The sequence below is a fragment of the Centruroides sculpturatus genome, unplaced genomic scaffold, assembly GCF_000671375.1.
Source record: "Centruroides sculpturatus isolate CEXI.00-Female unplaced genomic scaffold, Cexi_2.0 scaffold137, whole genome shotgun sequence".
NCBI lineage: Eukaryota > Metazoa > Arthropoda > Arachnida > Scorpiones > Buthidae > Centruroides > Centruroides sculpturatus.
Window position 1 is genome coordinate 91,500 of NW_019384453.1, and position 22,716 is coordinate 114,215.

General features: G+C 35.7%; 2 protein-coding genes across 3 annotated transcripts in view; both read right to left on the reverse strand.

Annotated features, from left to right (window-relative positions):
- The window catches only part of LOC111620587 (tyrosine-protein kinase receptor Tie-1-like), a 4,151-nt gene extending 3,698 nt beyond the window's left edge, over positions 1-453 (reverse strand). Inside the window, exons 1-3 of the mRNA XM_023362549.1 lie at positions 389-453; positions 280-320; positions 110-206 (exon numbers count right to left, since the gene is read on the reverse strand). Of these exons, the coding sequence (XP_023218317.1) occupies positions 110-206; positions 280-320; positions 389-438 (188 nt within the window). The 5' untranslated portion in view covers positions 439-453. The remainder of the gene's footprint in view (positions 1-109; positions 207-279; positions 321-388) is intronic.
- A 5,664-nt stretch (positions 454-6,117) lies between these two features.
- LOC111620592 (proto-oncogene tyrosine-protein kinase receptor Ret-like) overlaps positions 6,118-22,716 on the reverse strand; it is a 39,137-nt gene continuing 22,538 nt past the window's right edge. Inside the window, exons 10-22 of one of the 2 annotated variants that reach the window (XM_023362552.1) lie at positions 21,741-21,962; positions 21,453-21,674; positions 21,122-21,387; positions 20,913-21,060; positions 16,637-16,744; positions 15,354-15,592; positions 15,161-15,283; positions 11,045-11,115; positions 10,936-10,976; positions 10,766-10,862; positions 6,752-6,851; positions 6,610-6,688; positions 6,118-6,501 (exon numbers count right to left, since the gene is read on the reverse strand). In XM_023362552.1, the coding sequence (XP_023218320.1) occupies positions 6,368-6,501; positions 6,610-6,688; positions 6,752-6,851; positions 10,766-10,862; positions 10,936-10,976; positions 11,045-11,115; positions 15,161-15,283; positions 15,354-15,592; positions 16,637-16,744; positions 20,913-21,060; positions 21,122-21,387; positions 21,453-21,674; positions 21,741-21,962 (1,850 nt within the window). In that variant the 3' untranslated portion in view covers positions 6,118-6,367. Of the gene's footprint in view, positions 6,502-6,609; positions 6,689-6,751; positions 6,852-10,765; positions 10,863-10,935; positions 10,977-11,040; positions 11,116-15,160; positions 15,284-15,353; positions 15,593-16,636; positions 16,745-20,912; positions 21,061-21,121; positions 21,388-21,452; positions 21,675-21,740; positions 21,963-22,716 lie in introns of those variants that run through there. The other variant, XM_023362554.1, reaches the window with a different exon arrangement.

A 22,716-nucleotide genomic window follows, 5' to 3' on the forward strand; every position in this document is an offset into this window, starting at 1 on the left:
TATATATAATATATAATATAACATAATATAATATAGTATATATAATATATAAATTTCATTATAAGATTTTATACCGAGCTAATATACGTAAATGAATGGCATTACTCACAATTCGTTGGAACAAGATTTGGGTTTCTCCATTCGATATCCGACTTTCAACAAATGGAAGAGACGTTCGGGAAGGATACCCGGATAAGGAGATGCTCCTAAATCGGAAATGAACTATTAAAGGATATTCCAACTAAAATCCGCGTTAACCGTACTCTACGTTGTACTTACCTAGAGTAACGATTTCCCACAGCACCACACCGAATGCCCACCTACACGAATGGAAAAAAATTTTACTTTTCAATGAGCGAGAGTGTATCGAATGCGAAAAGTAACCTACACGTCGCTCCTCGTAGTGTAAATGTGATCTTCTAGAGACTCGATGGCCATCCACTTCACCGGAACCGGACCCTAAAAGCGTTCGATAAAATAAGTTTGTTTTTCAAATCGCTAATTTATCAAACATTTCAAAAATGTTAAAGTATAATGATGGAAACGTTTGAAAAAACCAGATAAATATAAAGATAATTCGATTCGTAATTTACAGTTACAAATATCGAGAGTGGCGAAAATAAAAATTAAATTAAATTTTTAATAAAAAGTAATAAAAAGTCACGGTGGAAAACCCGAATCGATGTTTCGAAATAATACAAGCCAGGTCTATAAACGTAAGGTGGGGACATCGATGTTCCCTACGGAGCGGCCATTTTGGATCCGCAGTTCCGAGGTCCCGATACAAATTTCACGCTATCTACGCGCTGTAAACTGCCCGTTTCTTCGAGTTAAAGCCACGGAATTCCTTTCATAATATCAAATAGACTCTCTTTTCATTTAGAGGTTACTCCGGTATATAATTAAAGGCTTCAAATAGGTTTCAAAATAGAAAACTGTGTATAATAAAGTAAGAAGATAAATTTATTTAGTTTCGAATTGCAAAATTAGAGAAATTTGGAGATATTTGTTAAAATAAGAATATGTTCAGTTTTCTATATTCACCAGCATTTTTACATTACACAAACTACAAACGGGAGCTGAGAGCAAACGTTTTTATAAATTAAAATTAGATGAAGAGAAAAGAAAACCTATTCTCGCAAACTTTACATATTACGTAAAGTAAACCTTCAAAAGTTTTTGCGAGTTAATAATTTCCTTCATTTAGGAACTTTCTTACGCGTATAAACTAAACTTAATCATTTTTATAGAGAATTAAATGATTATATTTATCAAAATTTATTAAACAGTAGACAATGCCAACAGAAATATCAACTTCAACTTTATTTATTGTTTATTTTATAATAAAAAGTGATTATTATTTCAATTGCACATTACACATTACTCTCAATTAATATGAAATATTAATTTAAATGAGTGAAAATTTTAATTTCAATTACTATATTTTATTTTCAATTTTAAAGTGTGTTTCAGTCAACAAATAACAACATTTATTCTGTTTAATAAGTTACATAATATTGTTATACGCGTACAGCTTGTCAGAAAACTTTACCACAAACAGTCTATAAACTAGTATTGATCTGAGAAGCATGTTTTAATGTAATTTAAACAGATTTAATGATGAATACTGCAAACATTTTATAATAAGTGTTAAATAGTAAAGCAGTTTATATACTGGATTTTTGCTTTCATCTAACAACATAAAATATTTAAAAGAAATCTCTATTAGTAACCCGATACTGTACTTTTCCATTCTCATTAAAACTTCAGAAAATGCAACACGTTCACACCGAATGACAGTACAGGCAGCAAATAGCATTATTTGTATCAAAATATGAATTTATATAAAAGCAATAATAATTACAAAATATGCACTAAATTTCGGTCGAACTTTTCTTACTGAATACATTCGAGCAATCTCGTATGGCCGTTGTTCCCGATAAAGGAAAACATCGACTAGGAAAGGAAAATAATTTTCTGTAGTCTTCTAGGCGAGTAATCATTTATTATACGTAATCTTACAAATCTCACGTGGCATATAATAATTTAATTAATATAAATAAGATGTTTTTGAAAAATAAATGATTAGTGAATATTTGTTATGATAATATCGTATAATTTTTGCGATAAATATATTTTTTAAATCTGAAAAAGCAATGTTTAATATCCTAAAAACATTTGTTGAACCAAAGTTGCACTTATTTGGAGGTAATTCTCTTTCTCTCGGTGTTTTTCTTCTTAATTGCGGACGGGGTGGAAGATTTTGAACATCAAAACGGGTCTGAATTGCATTCCATTTCAATAATTTTCTTTCATCCGCTCTTTTAAGTTGAAATTGCGGCTGCTTTCAATGTTATGTAACTAAATTTTTAGATGCTAAAATGCATCTAAAAATTTAGTTACATTACATTACAAAAGTTATTTTAAACACTTGGTAAATTTATATTTTCATCATTATTTTATCCAGTAGCCTCACACAATCGAATTCTCAGTTGGTTTCCATTTATCTCTTCCGCAATATCGATATCATTTAGCTCTCCCGAATTTGTTGGCGGGAAAACGAAACAATCTTATATTTTCGGCTGTCGAATTTTTACAGTTCGGTGCCTAACTTCAAATCATTTTATACTATACTAGCTGTTACCCGCAACTTCGTCCGCGGAGGTTTTGCAAGTAAACCCCATTTACATTCAATATTTCAATAACCGTAGTAATTGTTATGTCTATATAACACCTACCGCTGAAGAGAATTGCCGAGAATCAAACGAACTATCTTCAATTTGATCAATTTTCTGGAGCGTTTACAATCGTTCTATAATCGAACCAATATGCAATAACAAATTCGAATTTAAAACGGTTCGAACATTTTTAAAATCGAAATAGATAAAAATATTTATAACAATGTCTGAAATGTTATCAATTTAATACACCTAAGCACTCAATAAAGACTAAATGTAGTTGAAAAGAAAAAATCGTATCTAAAATAGTACAGTAGAAGCCGTTTTCCGGTTAAGCCTTAATGCTCTACCTCTCCCCCCGCGGGGGAATTTCGAAAAATCCTTTCTTAGTGTGCGTTTCCATGACGTACCCTAACTGTCTACCAAATTTCACCTCTCTAGGTTAAGCGGTTTGCTCTGGGCGATGATGAATCAGTCAGTGAGTGAATCAGTCAGTCAGGACAAGCAATTTTATATATTTAGATATANCATCAACTAGGAAAGGAAAATAATTTTCTGTAGTCTTCTAGGCGAGTAATCATTTATTATACGTAATCTTACAAATCTCACGTGGCATATAATAATTTAATTAATATAAATAAGATGTTTTTGAAAAATAAATGATTAGTGAATATTTGTTATGGTAATATCGTATAATTTTTGCGATAAATATATTTTTTAAATCTGAAAAAGCAATGTTTAATATCCTAAAAACATTTGTTGAACCAAAGTTGCACTTATTTGGAGGCAATTCTCTTTCTCTCGGTGTTTTTCTTCTTAATTGCGGACGGGCTGGAAGATTTGGAAGATCAAAACGGGTCGGAATTGCATTCCATTTCAATAATTTTCTTCCATCCGCTCTTTTAAGTTGAAATTGCAGCTGCTTAAAATGCATCTAAAAATTTAGTTACATTACATTACCAAAGTTATTTTAAACACTTGGTAAATTTATATTTTCAACATTATTTTATCCAGTAACCTCGCACAACCGAATTCTCAGTTGGTTTCCATTTATCTCTTCCGCAATATCGATATCATTTAGCTCTCCCGAATTTGTCAGCGGTAAAACGAAACAATCTTATACCTTTGGCTGTCGAATTTTTACAGTTCGGTGCCTAACTTCAAATCATTTTATAATATATATATATAAAACAAGAAATCCAACTAATCGAGATCGAAAGGAACAATCAGCTTCGCTCCAAAAACACCGTACACACAACCCGAAAAGGATCCAACGTGGCGACTGCCGCCACGCATCACGGTATCGTGTCTAGACCTTACGTTTATATACCTCGATTCTAGCGTAGAGGCGCCTCTGGTGGCAAACACGCGAAACTTACGCGAATGGCGAAAAATTCTAGTAAGTGGCAGCCACTGTAGTGGCAACCAACGAAAAGTATCCAGTCATTTTAGCGGTTTTAAAGATGGGATTTGGACAAATAGGAATCCGAATAATCTATTAGTTCATTACTTATTAACTGACGTCAAATGCGCGTAATATTAACGCCGGTAAACAAAAAAACACAAAAATTTAAATAAGTGGAAAATCGACTGCGCACGTTTACCGTANCGAATTTTATCCGTTGCGCTTTGTGTTGTGTTTGAAATCTTCGCGCTATTTGTACTACTAATTTATTCGTTTCACTTTCCATCATTCGCCACTCTTCCTTTACTTATAACTCCGAGCGGGATGACGCGTACACTCTCTCTTTTATTTATCTATTTATTATTTATTTCCCGAGAATTACATTTTATCGGTTTGTGTCTATTTTCATACATTAAATGTACAACTTCCTTTACTTTCTCGCTTAGGTCAACGAATTTGATTCGAACTTTCTACGCGGATTTGAAGATTCCGAAAATTGTATTCAGATAATTAGCTTCGTCTTTCCGGAAATACGTCGATTTTTCCACCCGGGCTAATATTTACGCGTAGAACTTATAGGTCACCGGGGTATAAGACCTCCGACGTAACTAAATCGCGACGTAATCGACGGATGCCGCGTCAAACCGGATATTCGTAATAATTAAAACGGGTCTTCGTCTTCGGTGATACGTAATCCCGCATAAGGTATCTCGAAAGGGAAACACGCGCTACGTCCGTAATAAATGTCGCGCGATGAACCTTCGAGCCACGAACTCTAAAGCCGTAAAATTTCGTGTTACTCCTCGATAAGGAAGGGGTACGGTAATCCTTATCGTGGAATAACACTTTCTTATTATTAATTTTGTCAAACTTAATTACCATATTACAGAAAATTACAATTTAGAAAAATCTTATAAATAATTTTATCGGGCGCCTTACGGAAACGTCTAAAAATTAACTGATTTATTTACCTAAAACGAAATGATTTCCTCTCGTTTCGTTCCAACAGATGGCAGCATACAAATTACAAAATATTTCAGAAAAAAAGACACTTTTATCGGCATTGTTGCCGGAACATTTCGTTTTCCCAAATTCGGTTTGTTTCTTACAAATTTCTTGTAAGACGACCTCGGACTTATCTTCGTAGAAATAACTCTTTTCTGTTTCTAAAACTAAGACTTTTTTGTGACTTCGTCCCGGTAATGGAGTGGACGGTGACGAAAGAGTACGATAGATCCCACTCTTACCACCTAATTAGAAAACCTTCGTTAAGCCAGTCGTCGTATTTAATATACTGTAATGCATCGAACGGGTCGAACTTAAACGCGATGACGAACAAGAAATGCGGCAGTTAAGTAGGACATTTAATACAGCCGTAACAGATTTATAGCAGTCGTAAAAGAGGGAGTATAATTGTAAACCAAAGCCTACTGCGATGGAAAATTAAAGAGGACATTGTAAAAGTTTAAATTTCCTAGGTAACACCACTGACGTTTCGCTGGAAATAAAAGATTGTTCTTATATATTGTTAAAATATTGTATTGTAAAATACTGCCATTCCGTACAGTTTAATTACTAAAGATCTGCGCGAGTCCTTAAATAAAAAAAGTTACACAAAAAACGATAGGACGAAATACAGTATTTTCTACACGAACTTTCAAGAATTTTTCTCGAGTATCTTCGATTATTTCGTCTGGACTGTCGAGTTTGATGGATAAAAATTGAAGGATTTTTTGTTATTGTTTTAGTGGATAAAACAATTTTTTACGATGGAAGAGACAAATTTAAAAATTAAAAATTTTCATTTATTATTCAACACAACTTGAAAATATTTACATCAATAATAATAGAATTTTTAAACGTGATTTACATGGAAGCGTCTTAATTACTCAACGGTTCGATACGTTATTAAGGCCCTCTATATTATATTTTATTAAAATTCGGCAGTGAAGTCTTTAAACTGATATAAAAATATTATTCTTATAACAATTTTATGCATTTCTCTACTCTAGAAATTTAGTTTTTGTTAAAGGTTAAATTTTTCGAAATTTTTGGCTTGGACCATTCTCTCGGGAGGAAAATTCGTAGAAGAAAACGAAAATACGAATTTTTTTAAAAGATAATATTGGTCGTAAAAAATGAACAGATACAAAAATATAAATAGAAGTTATAAAATCGATAAAAATATTTGAAACTTGAATTCGATACCCGTCGGATCCTCCGGGGATTTTCGTCTTAAAAAGTTAATCTCGAAAAGATTCTTCGTTGGGAATTCGTAAAAAATTCATATCACGGCTTCCACGAAATCTCTGCTTTCGTCGCTTCCGTTAAAACTGAAGATGCAGTTTGTATAATTTAGTTCTTCTCCTCTCTTCGGACTCGGATACTGACGAAGCTTGATTTCTCCGTACGTCTCCTCTGCATCCCCACAAAAAACAATGGTTTACGTATTACGAACTTCCGACGACGGATGCAAAATTCTATTTTTTATACAAAAATTTCAAACAATATTCATTTTTCACTTGCCTTTTTCTTCGTCTCTATAGCTGGAGCGAGAAGAGTAAGAAAATACGGCCGATGGTTCCTGAGTAAAATCCACGTAAGACTACGAAAAATGAGACAGAATTAAAATAAATTAATGTGGGAATTTTTTAAGTTTCCAACTTACCGCGGTGTCCTGCAACATTCGATCGAATTTTTGAACTAAATCTTTAAAAGACGGTCTCTGATGCGGACTCTCTCTCCAACAAGATCTCATTATCCTGTATCTAAAAATCAAAAAACTCTTTTTAAAAGATCTTTCGCTGTTTCTTTATGAAAAATAATATTCATCGTTCCTCTTCCAGATCGAAACCTTGACTTTTAGGACCGAATTTTAAGAACTAATATTAAAATTTCCAAGTTTCCTCTCAAAATATTGAATGAAATATCGAGAAAGAACGTGAAAACTATCGAGATATTACTAATAAATTATTAACAAATAGCGATTTTCGAGCAAACTGAACAAAATTACATGCAGATAAACATGTTTGTTTATACATAATGTATGACCAGGACACGCTCTTTTTGAAATTCTCTATTAAAAAATTTATAAATTTTCTTACGTAATATCTACTTTTCGCTCAATAGAAAATAATTGGAACTTTCTAAAGTATTTCGAGAATAATTAGAGCGAATGAATGCAAATTATGAATAACGATAATTAGTTTTTGATATTTAATTAGGGGTTTAATTTAAACTCGTGATTAAATATCAAAAATATATATAAAAATGCTCGTAGACGTACAGTACCGGGGTGCCGAAGCGGCCGGATGGCAGTCTACCGCTCTGGGGGACTCGGGCTCGAATCCAAACGGGTCGAAAAATCCCCAGGAATTTTTCGGGGGGTGGTCCGTTCGGATATGTTGGGTCCCGTCCCTCACCACCCGCAGCGGGGCTGCCGCGTGGTGAGGGACGTTCAATTTTAGCTGTGGTTCTTAGTAAAACAGAGGATGGCTTTTATAAACTTGATACTAAAACAGGTATTTTAAAACAATTGTATGCAAAATCTGAATTCAGTGTTTGCAAAGAGAGATTTTTAACGAAAGAAGATGGATGTCCCTGCTGTAGAAATATCTTTACGTCAAACAGCAATAAAACAATCCCTTGGTACTGGGCAGGGTTTCAGAAAATGTGACTGCAAATCTAAATGTACCACAAATAGGCGTGCTCGTCGCAAAAACCAATTGCTACGTAATTCAAAGTGTCACCAATCTTTAGATTGCACTAATAAGTAAGTACAATTTTATCATATGTTTTGTAAAAAATTAATTTCCCTAATTGTGGTAATATTTTAAATCGTTTGATTTTTGTATTAAAGTTTTTTAATTGATTGATGATTGATTCAATCAACTAATTTGTTGATTGTATTAACTTGATTCTTTAGATATTGAAAATTAAATAAAGAACATTATGTTAATTTAAGCGTACAGAAACGTTGCTGTTGTTCCAGCAAAAATCTTATTTTCACTTTACCGCGTGCCTAGTAGGTAATGTACAGATTACCTAGATAATCTGCACATTACCTAGGTAATTTGAGAAATGGAATAATTTTAGCAACTTTAACGGATCACCCTAGTTAATGTGCAGATTAGCTAGGTGATGCGCACATTAACGGATTTCGAGCTTTAGCGGTAACATATATATATCAATTTAGATTACAATAGTTATAGAGGGAGGAGGATTATGTACTGTACAGTGTATAAAATGCTCGGAATTGTCGCAGCTTATCGGGCTTGGCGGTCTTTAGATCTTCGTAAGAACTGTCACACGAAACTTTCGCGAGAATCTTCACGCGTAACGTCGGACGTATTCGTGAAATACGATCCACGCGACGACCACCGATACGCGGATGGGTATTATACGTAATATTTTTTCACAATCTAAATATAGGCCTATTTTTACATCTATATTTAATAGAGAGTCGAGTGCAAATAGGCGCGACTTTTGCATTTAATTTTGTAATTTCGTTATTTATTATTTTTACGATAATATATTTATTTTTATTTTTTATTTCTCAAAAGACACTGCGGCCAGGTCGGCCTTTTACAAGCGTCTTACAGCAAAAATCAACAAAACCAACAAAAAAAAAGAAAAACAAAAAACAGGACGCGAGCCGAGAAAGAAAATGAATTAAGAACAAATATCACTGCGTTTTAAGTTTTTTTCCGCTTTTTTTTACATTTTTTTCTGAAGATTTCATAACCCAATATGATACGCAAATCGTTGCGCAGAATATTCCGATAGAAGATTAATCGAAAGATCGGTGCGGATCTCCCCACCTCTAGTTTAACAATTGGAAGACTATATCCACGATTTATACGAGTATCTGGCGTCGATACGCGACATTCTCCTGTACCGATTCCGAGGAAGCCGTTTTCTTTTTTTTCCCTTTATGTATTTGAAATCCGCCAATAGAATCTGTTTCTCGTAAATTTCACTAATCTCGTCAATATTATCGCGCGGTAGAGTTCGGATATCGATTCCGTAAAGTTTAAATTATAAATCGAAGCCGCGTAACGATTTCGCGCCGTCCGAAGTTTATTAACGGCGTATAGAGACACCGTATCTTATTCTAGATTCGACGCGGGCGTGGTACGGCCGTTTCGACGGCGACGTACTTAAAAAAGCTGGAATTTTCTTATTTATCCCGGTATACTTTGCCGGGGAAAGGGCGACGTCGTCTATACGTTTATTCCGGCGCGGATCGTCGTCGAAAGTTATTCCCGNAGTTTAACAATTGGAAGACTATATCCACGATTTATACGAGTATCTGGCGTCGATCCGCGACATTCTCCTGTACCGATTCCGAGGAAGCCGTTTTCTTTTTTTCCCTTTATGTATTTGAAATCCGCCAATAGAATCTGTTTCTCGTAAATTTCACTAATCTCGTCAATATTATCGCGCGGTAGAGTCGGATATCGATTCCGTAAAGTTTAAATTATAAATCGAAGCCGCGTAACGATTTCGCGCCGTCCGAAGTTTATTAACGGCGTATAGAGAGACACCGTATCTTATTCTAGATTCGACGCGGGCGTGGTACGGCCGTTTCGACGGCGACGTACTTGAAAAAGCTGGAATTTTCTTATTTATCCCGGTATACTTTGCCGGGGAAAGGGCGACGTCGTCTATACGTTTATTCCGGCGCGGATCGTCGTCGAAAGTTATTCCCGAAAACTTAATAGCGTTTTCTTTTTCTACGTTATAATCGGTTGTTTCGATTTTTAGGCGATGCGGATCGATTATTTTATTCCTATTCGCCAAGCGGAGGAGTTTAGTTTTATTTTTGTTAATTACCAATCCGTTGTTTTCCGTACAACTATTTAAAATTTTTAAAATGTGATTTAAATTGTCCCGAAGAATTATAACGTTCGTACGAGAATGAGTTATCCCTACATCGTCGGCGTACGTCGGTATATTCTCTTTCGGTATATAGTTAAACGAATCGTTAATATATATGTTGAAAAGCGGTGGACCCGAGATCCAACCTCGAGGAACGCCCTTATTTGGCTGGAAAGAGCTAGAGATAATCCGTCCAATTTTAACGTTCGACGAGTAGGATTTTAACCCGCTTAGAGGAGCCCCTCTTAGACCGACGGTTGGCAATTTTTGATACAAAAGTTGGCGATTTAAGCTATGGAATGCCTTCGAAAGGTCCGCGAAAACCGATATGGCTATTTTTGACGCGCGCTATCGTCTGTTAGACCCAAGTCTATCCAAGAGCGAGTATTTTTTTCCGTACGTTAGTCGGTTGATTCCAATCGGCCGGAATTGTTAAATTTTCGGCAAAGCCAAGATTCGCCAGTTCGGAGGTGTCGGAGGAGTTATTTTTAAGTAAATCGATGTTAAAATCACCGATTATTTATAATTTATATTCTCCGTATTTGGTTGATTTGTGTAATATTTCGTTTATAACATCCGGGAAAATTCCGTAGTTTGTAGATGGGCGACGGTAGACTATTACCAGCATCAAATTGCCTACGACTATCGTAATTACATCTATATAATTCCTTGTAAAAGTTAGATCTGAAACAACTTCGTAATGTTTATCATTACGTATATATATTATATATAATATAATATATAAATTTCATTATAAGATTTTATACCGAGCTAATATACGTAAATGAATGGCATTACTCACAATTCGTTGGAACAAGATTTGGGTTTCTCCATTCGATATCCGACTTTCAACAAATGGAAGAGACGTTCGGGAAGGATACCCGGATAAGGAGATGCTCCTAAATCGAAAATGGATTATTAAAGGATGTTCCGACGAAAATCCGCGTTAACCGTACTCTACGTTGTACTTACCTAGAGTAACGATTTCCCACAGCACCACACCGAATGCCCACCTACACGAATGGAAGAAAATTTTAGTTTTCAAGGAGCGAGAGTGTATCGAATGCGAATAGTAACCTACACGTCGCTCCTCGTAGTGTAAATGTGATCTTCTAGAGACTCGATGGCCATCCACTTCACCGGAACCGGACCCTAAAAGCGTTCGATAAAATAACAAGTTTGCTAATTTATCAAACATTTCAAAAATGTTAAAGTATAATGATGGAAACGTTTGAAAAAACCAGATAAATATAAAGATAATTCGATTCGTAATTTACAGTTACAAATATCGAGAGTGGCGAAAATAAAAATTAAATTAAATTTTTAATAAAAAGTAATAAAAAGTCACGGTGGAAAACCCGAATCGAAGTTTCGAAATAATACAAGTTAGGTCTATAAACGTAAGGCGGGGACATCGATGTTCCCTACGGAGCGGCCATTTTGGATCCGCAGTTCCGAGGTCCCGATACAAATTTCACGCTATCTACGCGCTGTAAACTGCCCGTTTCTTCGAGTTAAAGCCACGGAATTCCTTTCATAATATCAAATAGACTCTCTTTTCATTTAGAGGTTACTCCGGTATATAATTAAAGGCTTCAAATAGGTTTCAAAATAGAAAACTGTGTATAATAAAGTAAGAAGATAAATTTATTTAGTTTCGAATTGCAAAATTAGAGAAATTTGGAGATATTTGTTAAAATAAGAATATGTTCAGTTTTCTATATTCACCAGCATTTTTACATTACACAAACTACAAACGGGAGCTGAGAGCAAACGTTTTTATAAATTAAAATTAGATGAAGAGAAAAGAAAACCTATTCTCGCAAACTTTACATATTACGTAAAGTAAACCTTCAAAAGTTTTTGCGAGTTAATAATTTCCTTCATTTAGGAACTTTCTTACGCGTATAAACTAAACTTAATCATTTTTATAGAGAATTAAATGATTATATTTATCAAAATTTATTAAACAGTAGACAATGCCAACAGAAATATCAACTTCAACTTTATTTATTGTTTATTTTATAATAAAAAGTGATTATTATTTCAATTGCACATTACACATTACTCTCAATTAATATGAAATATTAATTTAAATGAGTGAAAATTTTAATTTCAATTACTATATTTTATTTTCAATTTTAAAGTGTGTTTCAGTCAACAAATAACAACATTTATTCTGTTTAATAAGTTACATAATATTGTTATACGCGTACAGCTTGTCAGAAAACTTTACCACAAACAGTCTATAAACTAGTATTGATCTGAGAAGCATGTTTTAATGTAATTTAAACAGATTTAATGATGAATACTGCAAACATTTTATAATAAGTGTTAAATAGTAAAGCAGTTTATATACTGGATTTTTGCTTTCATCTAACAACATAAAATATTTAAAAGAAATCTCTATTAGTAACCCGATACTGTACTTTTCCATTCTCATTAAAACTTCAGAAAATGCAACACGTTCACACCGAATGACAGTACAGGCAGCAAATAGCATTATTTGTATCAAAATATGAATTTATATAAAAGCAATAATAATTACAAAATATGCACTAAATTTCGGTCGAACTTTTCTTACTGAATACATTCGAGCAATCTCGTATGGCCGTTGTTCCCGATAAAGGAAAACATCGACTAGGAAAGGAAAATAATTTTCTGTAGTCTTCTAGGCGAGTAATCATTTATTATACGTAATCTTACAAATCTCACGTGGCATATAATAATTTAATTAATATAAATAAGATGTTTTTGAAAAATAAATGATTAGTGAATATTTGTTATGATAATATCGTATAATTTTTGCGATAAATATATTTTTTAAATCTGAAAAAGCAATGTTTAATATCCTAAAAACATTTGTTGAACCAAAGTTGCACTTATTTGGAGGTAATTCTCTTTCTCTCGGTGTTTTTCTTCTTAATTGCGGACGGGGTGGAAGATTTTGAACATCAAAACGGGTCTGAATTGCATTCCATTTCAATAATTTTCTTTCATCCGCTCTTTTAAGTTGAAATTGCGGCTGCTTTCAATGTTATGTAACTAAATTTTTAGATGCTAAAATGCATCTAAAAATTTAGTTACATTACATTACAAAAGTTATTTTAAACACTTGGTAAATTTATATTTTCATCATTATTTTATCCAGTAGCCTCACACAATCGAATTCTCAGTTGGTTTCCATTTATCTCTTCCGCAATATCGATATCATTTAGCTCTCCCGAATTTGTTGGCGGGAAAACGAAACAATCTTATATTTTCGGCTGTCGAATTTTTACAGTTCGGTGCCTAACTTCAAATCATTTTATACTATACTAGCTGTTACCCGCAACTTCGTCCGCGGAGGTTTTGCAAGTAAACCCCATTTACATTCAATATTTCAATAACCGTAGTAATTGTTATGTCTATATAACACCTACCGCTGAAGAGAATTGCCGAGAATCAAACGAACTATCTTCAATTTGATCAATTTTCTGGAACGTTTACAATCGTTCTATAATCGAACCAATATGCAATAACAAATTCGAATTTAAAACGGTTCGAACATTTTTAAAATCGAAATAGATAAAAATATTTATAACAATGTCTGAAATGTTATCAATTTAATACACCTAAGCACTCAATAAAGACTAAATGTAGTTGAAAAGAAAAAATCGTATCTAAAATAGTACAGTAGAAGCCGTTTTCCGGTTAAGCCTTAATGCTCTACCTCTCCCCCCGCGGGGGAATTTCGAAAAATCCTTTCTTAGTGTGCGTTTCCATGACGTACCCTAACTGTCTACCAAATTTCACCTCTCTAGGTTAAGCGGTTTGCTCTGGGCGATGATGAATCAGTCAGTGAGTGAATCAGTCAGTCAGGACAAGCAATTTTATATATTTAGATATATAAAACAAGAAATCCAACTAATCGAGATCGAAAGAAACAATTAGCTTCGCTCCAGAAACACCGTACACACAACCCGAAAAGGATCCAACGTGGCGACTGCCGCCACGCATCACGGTATCGTGTCTAGACCTTACGTTTATATACCTCGATTCTAGCGTAGAGGCGCCTCTGGTGGCAAACACGCGAAACTTACGCGAATGGCGAAAAATTCTAGTAAGTGGCAGCCACTGTAGTGGCAACCAACGAAAAGTATCCAGTCATTTTAGCGGTTTTAAAGATGGGATTTGGACAAATAGGAATCCGAATAATCTATTAGTTCATTACTTATTAACTGACGTCAAATGCGCGTAATATTAACGCCGGTAAACAAAAAAACACAAAAATTTAAATAAGTGGAAAATCGACTGCGCACGTTTACCGTACTCTTTCCGTTTTTGCCGTTTGTGGTTGTCGTCGAATTAACAATGGCGAAATCTGGTTAATGTTTAACGAACGGTCGAAAAGCGCAATTCTTTCTGGACACGTGGATTTACGCGTTAATACTACTGGAGTTTACGCGCACCAATTATTATAATTAAACTGGCTTTGGCCAAAGATGTCGCGACGTCAATCTTTCAAATCGGGCTCGCCCGTGGCTTAAAACCAGCGGATCGTAAACGTCATTTCCGTCGTTACAATACCGGGCTAAATTGACGGATCGGGATGCGACGGGGCTTCTCGTTCCCTACTATTAATTAATTACCGCTCGGCGAGCGCCTTTCGACTCTGGCTAAACCAACATAGAAAAGACGACGGAGATTTTGTCACAAAACATTACACTACGCATTAATTCGAGTACACGCGTAAACTGTAAACACGTTGGGTAGTAATTGTGTCATTCAGTTAGCTAACAACAACGGAGGAAAGAGAACCGCACGGACTTAAATTTGCTCATTGATTAATGATCATCCAGAAGAGTTAGATAACGGTTAAGAATTCTCTCTTTCCGCGATTTAAAACTAAAAATCGTCCCCCCACACAGTTTGAATTTGTTTAAAGACAGTCAAAATTCCTCTTTATGGTGAAATACAAAGGAAAGAAAACCGGCTAAATGTTGTAATCATTATTTTAGGTTAATATTCTATTTAAAAATATGATTAATACGCGAATTTATATTTTTCGAAAATTAAATTTTCTCGATATCGTTTCGTACTTAAACGATACAAAATCCACAATTGCTAATTGAAGGAGAAAATATTTAGTAAGTATCGAATAAAAGTAATGAAACAAAAGAAGAAAAGGATTAAAATAGAAGCAAGAGAGACTTACTTTGCTCTTCTTCAGATAAGTATCGCCTTCGTACACGTCTCTACTCAGACCGAAATCCGATATTTTGATGATTTTACCCGCAGCCAGCAGAATGTTTCGCGCCGCCAAATCACGATGCACCAGCTGCAAATTATTCCAAAATGAAGAAGGATGTCGTCACAACTCGCTCCGAAGGGAATAAGGAACCACTCACTTTCATGTCGCTCAAGTAAGCCATTCCTTTGGCGATTTGCCAACAAAACGACAACGAGTCTCGTTGAGTCACGTGATTGGGATGGGCCGGACTTCCTTCCACGCCGGCGGGGCCGTAACCCGAATCGTAACAGGGATTGGCGGGCGAAGAGGAGCCGTAGTCCACCCGACGACAGTATCTCAGGTAACTTCTCAACGATCCCAGTTCGGCGTATTCTACTATGACGTATAATGGCCCACCTGCGTCGTAAAGTTTATAACTCGGTTTAATGATTCTAAAAATGTGTTTCGAGCTATGGCGTATGCACGAAATTGGTTAGAGGAGAATCGCGTGCGAAAGGCGTTATGTGGAGAAATTTTCATAAGGTCACGCGATTTTTGTGTTTCGTACTTAACAATATTATCGTCAATTATAGTAAATCGGACGTGACACGGACGCTTCGTCTAGTTTCCCGTATTGCGCCGTTGAAAAGCGTGAATTTTTAATGTCTCGCCACACTCTAACGCGAGTAAAAGTGACTATTGTATGCCTACCCGCCTAATGAATTAACTAATATGATTATTGCATTAATCTTCTTAATGAACGACTTGGTGTTTCTAAAAAACATACATCGGTGGCACGACAGCGTGGATGGCGAGACTGAAAAAGTAATTGCTAGAGCATTGGTTATGGGAGTTGAATAAATTATAAAGAAACAAATATATTAATTAATAGGTCGCGGTTTCTGTACCGATGTGTGGTATTAAACCGCGGACGGAAGAATCGCGGGAGCGCGTGAAATAAGACATTTGAGATGAGTATGTGGCGTGACGAAGATATTCTGTTAGAACGCGCTGCGAAGGAGAATGTCAAACAAAAGGTAAACGATGCAAAAGATCCATTACGATTCTTTTAGAGACAGGATTGTCCGAAAGACCATAATGAATGAGTCTCGTCTTCTATCCATTTCTTTCCGAGAAAAGGTCCCAATATGTATGTACTGTACAGTACAGTACCGTACAGTACATGTACCACGTATGTTACATTCTAACAATTTGATAGCAAAGAATAATCCTAACATGGAATCGAGTTAAAATTTATACAAATATTTTATAGGTTTACTTTTAAATTACGTACAATTATAAAAAAATACCTTTTTCCGAATATTTCAGAATTTCTTTTCTATTCAATGGTAGAGTTTTTACATAAATGCATTCTGGCGCGATAGCGTCAACGACTGTTGTTCAATTCGGTTGACAAATGCGCAATTTCTTATCTTACTCGAAGATAGAGGAAATGTTTACCTTTCTGAGTGCAAGCTCCCAACAATCGAATAACATTGGGATGCACGATGTCTCGAAGCAGTTGGAATTCCGATAAAAGATCCTGATATTCGGCGGTCGAACTGTTTCCTGCAATAAGCAAAATAAAGAATTCGTAAGTGAAAGTCCTTAATTAACTCCCTTTCCTTTAAGTCTAAACATTCGAAAGTCGATGCGATCGATACATTCGCTTCCAAACAGATCAATCAATTTTCAATTTTTTACACACGAGTTACGTCATTCGAGAATCTTCGTAAAAATTACTTTTACTTTATAAAATTCTTAATTCGTTAGAAAACTTTGTAATCCTTTTATTCCAGCTTTGTTGTTTTTGTCTTTTCGAAGAGAATACGTTTGAACACACAGAGTGGCTAAAAAATCAGTTTACCATTCAAAACAACTTTCTCTTAACCAAGTTTACAAAAGTTATCGAAGACGAAACGTTCTAACGTATTGCCATGAGTTCTTCCACATTTACGGTTAATTAATTTTTGGGTCACTATAAATGACGACGAAGAGAGAAGAAGAAGAACTACTCGAGAAGGTCTCCTCACTTTGTCAAGCATCTTCGCTTTACTTTGCGTGACAACATAGAAAAAACAGTTAAATTCGTCTTAGAGTAATTAAATTACAAGAGAATGGCGAATGGCCTCTATTACGTCATTTAGGAGAAATAAGAAAATAAACGATTCGATACAAAAAAAAAAAAAATAACGGGAAAATTAACAATTTGTATCACCATCCAAATCGATTAGAAATAAGATACGAATGGAGTTCCCAGCGAAAATATTACAATACATTTACCACTAAAGGTAATTAGGCGGATAATTGACAATTAATTCTAATTACGTTTATAATTGGCAGTCGTTCGGAAGAGTGACGAGCCGAGTCTACTTTCGAGAGTCCATTAATCGTTACGTTACGACGACGGACGGTCGGGAGCCGGGAGGAAGACGATGAACAAAATTAGCATTTGTTTATTAGTAATTCGAGTGTTTCTTACATACGAGAACGAGGTTACGTCGAATTTGTGTAGGCCAAACACGAAAGATCTCTGCCGTAACAATGCGGAAGGCACGCGAAGAAAGGTAAAAATTACGCGAGAACGTTAAAAATGGTACAAGTAGCGTTACGTATTGTTACGATATTCAAAGTTAAGAGAAATCTACTCTGGAATTACATTTGCATAAATCGTAAGTGTTCTAATCCACTCGAAAGGGAAGAGAGGGAGAAACTCGTATTTATTTAGTAATTTTTGACGTCGAATCCGAAGCATTCTTGTTATAAAAAGAAATGGGAAGTTTTGATAAAAGAAAGGATAGAATAGTTTAATGTTTTTTGTGAGAAAGAATGGTAACCTCTCGTTTCCTTTGGGTAAAAGAGAAATAACGGTAGAAGTATTGTCCGTTCTTCTCCAGAAAGAATATAAAATTACGTGGCAATTCACTCTCTACAAAACGTTCTTCCTTTCTTACACAAAGAAACATTTATCTAAAAAGAAAATTAGATGTTCTCTATTCTAACAAAAATATATCGAAAGTTATAAACAAATTAATGTTTCGAATTTCTACTTCACGAATTTAACTATATTTTCTTTTATAGTATAGAAAATGTTTTGTTGACCTTTCCTATGCTTCGTCACAATTAAGGAAAACACAACAGAAACGTCTGGTTAAGCCTCCATTCTAAATCCTTTACTTCCAGCCATTCTTTGCAAAAAATTTAGCATAAAGACGGAGCAAAATATGGTCGACACACGTAAATCTAGAGTCATAAAACGATAAAAAGTCAGTGAAAGTTTCGCTATCCTCTTACAGACTAAGACACCAGAAGAATATCTAAAATGTAATTTACTAATTTCGAGTAAATAAATTATAAAGTGTGTTACGCCAGACCTTAGAATACGACCGGTTTTTTCCACATTATAAAAATTACTTTCAAAGAACGTAAAACGTCGAGATTAAACAATTCTTTAGAATGCAAAGGTCAAAATTTTACGGAAGTTGGCACTAAATAGACAATTACGGAAAAAATAATTGATAAATAAATAAACAGCTTAGCGCTGTAAGCAGTAAGTTAAAAAAAAAGACGTGATAAATTGAATATTTGTCGAACGATGGCGTCGAGTTACGTATTTACATTTTCGTAGTCACTTTTTAAACAACATTTGTAAGTAAAGAGAGTAACGCCTTCACTCTTTCTTATCTACTTGAGAGGGGATAGAATGACGTCGCTTTTTTAAATCTACATAATCGATGGGAAAATTGCTCCATTCAAGCATTTTCTCTCGAATGGCAGTCGTTAATGATTAACGGAATGAAGAATATGACAGAAATTCAAATAATTTCTGGCAAATAGAGTCGCGCCGACGATAAAATTATCAAATGAGTGTTTTTTTAAGTTAGTAATACGACTGTCTAGAAGTAAACTACTATTTCATTTACTTGTCCACTGCAGTTGTTGTGGAAGTTACGATAGAATTTCGACGTAACGGGTTTGAGGATCTGGTTCTCTACCATCTTTAACCAATGGATGAACGAACATTGAGGAAAATAAACAAATTCAAAAAAAGTTTTTGAACTTTTGGCAAATATGACAACAAATGGCAAATATAGTAGATATATTAATGTATTTACGCAGCAAACGTCGTAAAGGTATTTGCATAAATTAAAAAGTTACAGCATTTTAAACAAAGCACGAGTTGAATAAAAGGATGAAATCGTGAAAAACATTAAGAAAAGTTCCGAAGAAAATGGGGACCGTCAAAGAATCGTGGTCGGAGGTTGATCCGTGAGTATAAAAACTTATTTCTACAATGCTACAAAGAATTAAGACTGTAATTAGGACAAAAGGTGGCCCTATAAGATATTAATCGTCAGTATTGCATACTTTTGTTCGACTCTTACTTCGTTTAAAATGCTGTAACTTTGTAATTTAATCAAATACCTTTATGACGTTTGCTGTGTAAATACTTTAATATATCTATTATATTTGTCAATTGTTAAAAGTTTAATATTATTTTCGTGAGTTTGATTATTTCGGAATAAAAATAATTTTTTCACAGCAATTACAAAATATTAAGTACAGTACCTTTGCTCGGGAGGTTGCATCGCGTTTAAGGAAGACGATGAACCAGTTTCTACTCATAAAAAATTTATTTGACGCGCATAGACTAAATATGTAAAGTTCTTTCGCTATTTCGATTATATTTAAAAACAATTTGAAACTTTGCACACGAGTTGCGTGTCTCTTTCGTAACGAGAATGTACAGTACAGTACAGTGAATCTGGGAGGACGACTAACTTTTTGCTTTTGATAGAAATATCGGGTGGAGTTTATTTGTTTATGTGCTTTGGATGTAAATACAAAATTCTGGAAGGTATATCGAAAGTGACACGAATCAACAAAAAATTGAGCCCCGTTTGTGTAACAATGGACTTCCTTCTTGTATTCAAGCTAGGCATCTTACCCCGTCCGTCTGGGTAATGCCTAGCGGATTATGTTTCTCAACCTCTAACGAAGCGTCGCCCCCTTCAACGTACTACAAAATTCCGATGCCGAGGGACGAGTCTAACGCCAAATTCGTACTGCATCGAATAGACTAGTGACTGGTATAATGTTATTTGTTTAATCATTGTACGATATAACAAATAAAATATCTAATTATTCTTAATACGTATAATGTTTTACTATATCGCCCAGAAAATTGTTTTTCGCCCCTCCAAAATATAAATTGTTACTAATTGCCCCTCAATATGGAAAAACGCCCTGGTTGAGAAACACTGATTTAAACGAACGTGGCTGTTCGAGGTCAGTAATTGTCGACAACGAAAACTTTGTACCTCTGCTCCAAAGCTACAACATAAATGAACAGCTTTTCTTACTTTATAGCGCATTTAAGTATGCACAGCAGTTTTACTTTTTCTTTGAAATAATTACCGCGGAGAGAATGAGTGTTTTCCTGTTTTTTGCTTGTAGATATTAGAACGCCCTTTACACGATACTCGCTTTTGCTTTCCTGGCACACAACCGATCCAGAGACCCGCGCATCAGCGTGTGGCGGTCTACTTTGGCAAATTGCGAAACTATAGTTAAATTGGCGTCTTAAACGTATTTTAACTGTAACGTAGCGTCAGAGTTTCCTCTAAGTATGTTATTAGTGTTTGCTAACATAAGCTACGTCAGCGCAACGTTAACTTTTATACAGTTATTTGTCTGCAACGAGTTAATTATAAACCTACAATATGGGAGGACCTACCTTTCAGCATCTTGACTGCGACGGTCTTGTATTTCTGACTTCCGTCGATGCCCCAAGCGCGAGCGCGCATCACTTTGCCAAACTCTCCTTCTCCCAGAACTTCGCCGAATTTGAGATTTTCTCGGGGAAACTCCCACTTGGCATCGAACTGGAAGAAACCGTAGTTTAGTTTGGGGAGTGGCCTTAGTCCTCTACCCACCTCTACCTACCATTCCTTTGTTGCAGGAACCTTCGCCCACGGTCTGGAAGTCGACGACGGACGAGGACCGTTCTTCGCCCACCACTTCGGAGGGTTGCAACGAAATGGACATTCTACTGCCGAAGTACATCTGCTTCGTCTGCTGATTTTTGTACTTTCTGACCCGGTAGAGGCAGGCCACGACCGTCAAGCATATCAGACTGCACGAGACACCCAAAAATACGAAGGCCACGCATCCCTGTCCGCAGGCGGTGGTGCTGGTCAGCGTTACTCTGTCTAGAAAATGCAAATTTGTTTCCATTTGCCAAAGGTACGAATTGGGCGGAAGGTTCGAAACTCACCTCCGAAACGAATGAATTCCCGAGATTCTCTCAGACCGAATCTATTTTCGTTGGAAAAGTACATCCCTTCGGTGGCAGCTTCCGTTTTCGAGCTGTCGTTGTTAGACGCGCGGTGATTGGTGCAGGTGCATCGAAAGGGATCGGGGCAGGTGCACGGTCCCACGGCGATCAGGATGCCCTTTCCCGAATTCGAATTGAAAGTTCCTTCGCCGTTTATGATTTCTAAAAATAGAAACGAGGGTGACGATTACGTCACGACGAAAGTATGGAATGAGAGGGTCGACGTACTGGCGCAATCTTGAGGGCAGATCTTTCTGTCTAAGGTCTCCAACTCGTCGCAGTTTCCGTCGGGACAGCTCTTCAGATCTGGACTGCAGGTGGCGTAGCGGGAGGTGGGCACGGCGACGCGTCTGTTCTGCGATCGCCATTGGCATCGTCCGAAAATGGCGCCCCTGCCGCAACCGTCGGAGCATTCCTTCTTCTCCGCCAAGATGGAGCACGAAGAGGCGGCTGTAGGAAAGATAATCCAGTACATTGTATTGGAAGCGTCTTCCTGAAGGAAAGGAAAACGCAGCGTTTTAGATGGCAAACGAGAGTAGTGAGACAATTAAGAGTTCCGACCGATAACAATAAACGAATAGGCACTTGGCAAAAAAGATCAAAATCCCGCCAGACGACTGTAAGGACTTTGGATTTCGCCTAGTTTACGTAAATAAAAAATCTCTCTGTCTAATTCTCAGTCGTAGTCGCTAGGACGGTCTGGCGGTGTTTTCCCGCAATTTCGGCTTTTTAATACCTGGCACCAGTTTACACAAACCAAGAGATTACGTAATATTTTCATCGTTAGATGTTTTCTCGCGTAAAAATTCTCTCCGATTACGATTAATGCCGTCTAAAGTAAATTTACGGTGTCCGTGTAACTATCGAGCGCCATTACCGGCGCCTCTAAAAGTTTCCTTTGTAGTATTTTGTAATTCGAAACAACGTTAAAACCGTCTTACCGTCTCCTTCGATTCGTTACGAATTAGCTGTGAATTTTAGAAATAAGTGTGATTTATTTTGCTATTTCTTGGAGTGAAATGGCTAAGTCAATCGACTTTTTTAATAGAAATTTATAAAACGCCGAAAATTAACCACCAAGCTTTCCAGGAAAATTGTCACTAATATTCCCCTCTAAAATACGCTTAATTTAATTTATATATTTACTTTTATTTTCTTAAATGCTAATACAGTGTGGCTATGATAAGCGTTAATATAGTGTATA